Source organism: Simochromis diagramma, unplaced genomic scaffold (assembly GCF_900408965.1).
Source record: "Simochromis diagramma unplaced genomic scaffold, fSimDia1.1 OVJJ01000011.1, whole genome shotgun sequence".
Lineage (NCBI taxonomy): Eukaryota > Metazoa > Chordata > Actinopteri > Cichliformes > Cichlidae > Simochromis > Simochromis diagramma.
Genome location: NW_024387099.1, coordinates 6139 through 10964, shown reverse-complemented (window position 1 = coordinate 10964; position 4826 = coordinate 6139). Strand labels below are relative to the sequence as shown.

Here is a 4826-nt window from a genome sequence, read left to right as displayed (position 1 = left end):
TGGGTCAGCATTCCTCCTGTAGTCCACGATGAGCTCCTTGGTCTTCTCGGTGTTAAGCAGCAGGTTGTTTCTGTCGCACCACTCAGCCAGACGATCCACCTCCTCACTAAAAACGGACATCTCAACCGTTTGGTAGAGATCAATATTTAAAAAACTACAGGATCTATTGAAAAAAAATGTATTGAAATGTATTCACTCAAATCAATAAGAAATGCAAACAAAAATGTTTTCCATTGCTTTTTTCTTGGTGAGGACATCAAAGGGCTAGAACAGGGGTAAGCAACTCCTGTCCTAAGTTTATTTTCGTTGTGCAACATTTGTCCAAATAGACATTCCATGTCCCGGTTGTTGGGTTCCTTCCGGGTACTCCGGCTTCCTCCCACAGTCCAAAGACATGCAGCTTGTGGGGATAGGTTAATTGATTAATCCAAATATCCACTAGGTGTGAATGTGCGAGTGAATGTGAGCGTGAATAGCCTTTTCCTTTTTTGTTTTCTTTAGGTCACGAGCAGTTGTCCAAGCATTTCACTACATATCGTACTGTGTATGACTGTGTACGTGACAAATAAATTTGAATTTGAATTTGAATTTTGAATTTGAATGGTTGTCTGTCCCTGTGTGTTAGCCCTGCGACAGACTGGCGACCTGTCCAGGGTGTACCCCGCCTTTCGCCCTATGACAGCTGGGATAGGCTCCAGCGCCCCCCGCGACCCTGAAGAGGAGAAGCGGAAGCGAATGGATGGATGGATGTCTCAAGTTTCAGACTTTTTAACTGTGTGAGTATCAGCGACTCTCTGACTCTGTCTACATCGTTAATGTGACTTCTGCTTGTGTGACGTGTCACACGGCTCCCTTAAATCATTTTGGTTATAAAGTGTGTGAAGCACAGGAGGAGGAGTGACTGAGAGCAGAGAGGAGGAGCAGAGATTCAGGGAGGAGCTGAGCTGTTACTGAACTATAGAAGAGAGAAAAACCTCCACATTCAACAGAGTTCAACACAAAACAAACTTTATGTTCCTCAACATGCTGTCATTACATCACTGTGTGTTTCCTCTGATTCTTCTCACTCTCACAGGTCTGCTCACCTACACAGGAAACTATGTTCAATTCAAATGATTCATTAACGTCAATTATTGATTGAAAACGTTCTCTCTTCCTTCAGGTGTCACATGTGATCAGCTCACTCCAGTCAAAGATGAAGAGTCCAGTGTAGAAGGCAGCACAGTTACTCTGACCTACAAATACACCACAGGTGCTAATTATTTCTTCTGGTATCGACAACATCCAGGAAAACCTCCAGAGTTCCTGATCTCACACTCACCTTCAGGATCAGTAGGAGAAGAAAAAGTTCCTGGATTGAAGATTCAAGTGAAGGGAACAGAAATCAAGTTGAACATCTCCTCTGCTGCAGTGACAGACTCTGCTGTGTACTACTGTGCTGTGAGGCCCACAGTGACAGGAAACAGCAAAACTCTGTACAAAAACCTTTGGAGCAAAGACAACAGAATACTCCACAACATCCACTAGAGGGAGCCACACATCTTTGTTAGGATACAGACTAACACATAACACAGCTGTGATGAAGAGCTTCAGGTGAAGTTAATGTGATTTGAGCCTCCTCCTCCTGACTGCAGAAACCTGTCTGACTCCAGCTGTGAACATCAGACCACTCACAGCTAACTCCCAGTGAACATCACTTCCAACATTTCTCCTCTGGAAACATGGAAAAACTGGCTGTGATCTGGATCTTTGCAGCTCTCGTAGGTACGTATGTTTCTGACAGGAACACCTGAAATTCAAAGACATGTTTACAGCGTTACAGATCCAGTTTGGACTTTCTTTGAGCTCAAGTTTGGAGTGATGATTAAACAGAAAAATATTTCAATTGTGAAATCAGAGAAACGTCAGAGAAACCAGAAGTAAAATGTGTTTAAAAAATAAAAAAAACACAGTAATACTCAGAGATACTCAGCTTCATTTTCTCTACTTTTCCAGGACTAACAGCTGGAGACTCAATCACTCCTCAACAACCTGAAGTCACTGAAACAGAAGGAGAATCTGTCACACTCACATGTAGCTATGAGACAAGTGATAGTGATCCTTGGCTTTACTGGTACAAACATCATTCTGACCTTCAGGCTCCTCAGTTTATACTCTGGAAAGGAGCAAGATCAGACAGTCATCTAAAGTATATTCCTGATAATCGATATGACTCAGAAACATCACCTACAACAACTAATCTGACCATAGGCGTGGAGGCTTGGGGGTCTGGGGGTGCTCCGCTCCCCGGTCTGGGGTGCTGGCCGGGCCTTGGGGGCTTGGGTCCTGGCTGTTGTGTTGCCGGAGCAGTGGGCGGGTGGGTGCAGGGGGGCTCAGCCCCAGTGCAGGGGACATCTGGTACATCGGCCCTACTAGGGGGCTCTCTAACTGGTGGGGAGGTTGTTATATCTTTGCAGGTGGTCTCCTCACTACAGGAGCTCACTCTGCAGGTGGGGGGAGAGATATAGGAGAGGTGGAGAATGAACTCAACCTGGGTGTCTATTGTCTTGTGTAGTTTGGGAGATGACTGGATGATGGGGTGGGTGCAGTTTTCTCTGGGGTGGAGTCGGGTGGGCTGCCCCTGACTCTGTGGGGCTGGGCGGTGCAGCTGCTGCGGGCCCCGGTCCGGATGGGCCTGGGCCCCCTTGCGCTGGTGGGTTCCAGAGTGTGGGGGTGCCTACTGGGGTCAGCGGGGGAGCTGGCCCCAGGGAGGGGCCACTTGCCCCTCCCTTTCTTCCCTCCCCATCCTCAGCTGCCTCCCTATTCCCGCTCTACCACACCCACCCACACACGCAGGGCTTGGGGTGCAGGTGTGTCACCAGGGTGCAGGGGAGGCACTCCCCCTCTGTCCCCTTCTGGCCGCCTGTGCCTCAATTTTATTCTGCAACCTAGACATCCACATTACTCACACTCTCACTTAACACATACATATAGGGCCTTGGGGGTGGGCACGTTTTACAGCATCCAGAGGATGGTTGGTGTACTCCAACCCACCTCTGGCGCTGGTGCCCTACCCTCAATTTTAAATGCATTTAGACATTAAGGGTTTTCGGGAAGAGCCGTGCTGCTCTCTGAGAGGAAGCTAGTACCATGCTCTCCTGAGTTTTAAATGCACTTTAGAACAGCACACAGCAACACTACATAAATCCGCTTGGCTTCTTTCTTGGCCTTAAGACAACAATTCTGATGGCTAAAGATCCAAACGGGACACAAAAACAAAAAAAAGAAGAAAAAAAAAGAAGATGAACATCATGATCCACAATGACACACATGCATATTCTTTGGTTCCCTGGATTAAAACGGAGCCTCTGCTCCTTATTTATCCTGTGCTTGTTTCTCGACTCACAGTTCAGTCTGTTAAACCTGCTTCCTGCAATAGGAGCAAATATCCACTGAAAGCAGCAGAAAGACGTGCTGAGTGTGAAGCTGTCAGCAGGGGGAATAACACAGGGCTGTGAATGAGTCCTGTCACTGTGATCAGGCTCCTCCTTCTAATCCACCAACTTAGTGTTGATGAAGACTAAACAGAGAGATCACAGCTTCTTTATACTTGCTGTAGCTCACAGTTACTCTACACTGCAGATATGACGCCTCTGTTCATCTCAGTGCTGCTGGCTGCTATGTGCCTCGGTATGAACACAACTCTGTTTCTTTGATATCAACATTGACGTGATTCTTTAACAGCACACTGATACTGTTTGTTGGTGTTTTACAGAATGCAGAGCACAAAAAGACAACGTGCTGCAAGCAAAAGGAGAAGAGACTGCTGCTGCAGGAGGCACAGTAACACTTGGCTGTTTCTATAACACCAGCACTACAACAGCTCCTTCTCTCTTCTGGTACAAACAGGATGGAAACAACAGCCCCAAATTCATCCTGAGTCGTGTTAGCAGGGATGATGGAAACACAGCAGATGAGTTCAGGGAGAGATTTTCATCCACACTGGATTCCAGCATCAGATCAGTTCCTCTGAAGATCCAGAAGCTTCAGCTGTCTGACTCTGCTGTGTACTACTGTGCTCTGCAGCCCACAGTGACAGGAAACAGCAAAACTCTGTACAAAAACCTTTGGAGCAAAGACAACAGAATACTCCACAACATCCACTAGAGGGAGCCACACACTGTTAAACCTCTGATTCTTGTGTCATTGGACTGATGACAAAGACAACAGAGAAATGAAGCAGTAAAGATCAGAGACAGAGACAGAGCTGCTGTGGAAGCACAAAACTGTTTGATTGGCTGAGCTATTACACTGGCCCCGCCCACTGAACCTGTGCTCATCCAATGACATTATTTGTTGGTCATTGTGCTGCAGTGGAAGAACATTGTTCATGTGCTGTCTGTCTGGCTTTAATAACTCCAAAGACATGTTGCTGCACCTCTTTTTGCTTCTATCTCACATTATAGGTGAGTTTAAGAACAGGGATTAAAGTTTAGTTGAAGCTGCTGCATTAAGCAGATATACAGACTGCATTTCACTACTTTTCTTCTTTCTTTTTCCAGGACTAACAGCTGGAGACTCAATCACTCCTCAACATACTGAAGTCACTGAAACAGAAGGAGAATCTGTCAAACTCACATGTGACTATGAGACAACAGGTTATCCCCGCCTACACTGGTACAGACATCATTCTGACCTTCAGGCTCCTCAGTTTATACTCTGGAAAGATGGACAAGGATACACAAATGAATATATTCCTGATAATCGATATCGATCAGAAACATCAGATACAACAACTACTCTGACCATAGCAGCCCTAACCCTGGCAGACACAGCTCTCTACTACT

At 46.3% G+C, this 4826-nt stretch overlaps 1 gene segment (V, D, J or C); it reads left to right on the top strand.

Annotated features, from left to right (window-relative positions):
• Positions 1 to 3383: 3383 nt before the first annotated feature.
• LOC120743026 lies at positions 3384 to 4065 on the top strand (the record flags this gene model as incomplete). The annotated part of the segment is given in 2 exon segments: positions 3384 to 3669; positions 3755 to 4065. Coding segments are annotated over 2 exon segments (357 nt in total), but the record flags the coding sequence as incomplete, so codon positions are not given.
• Between the last annotated feature and the right edge of the window lie 761 nt (positions 4066 to 4826).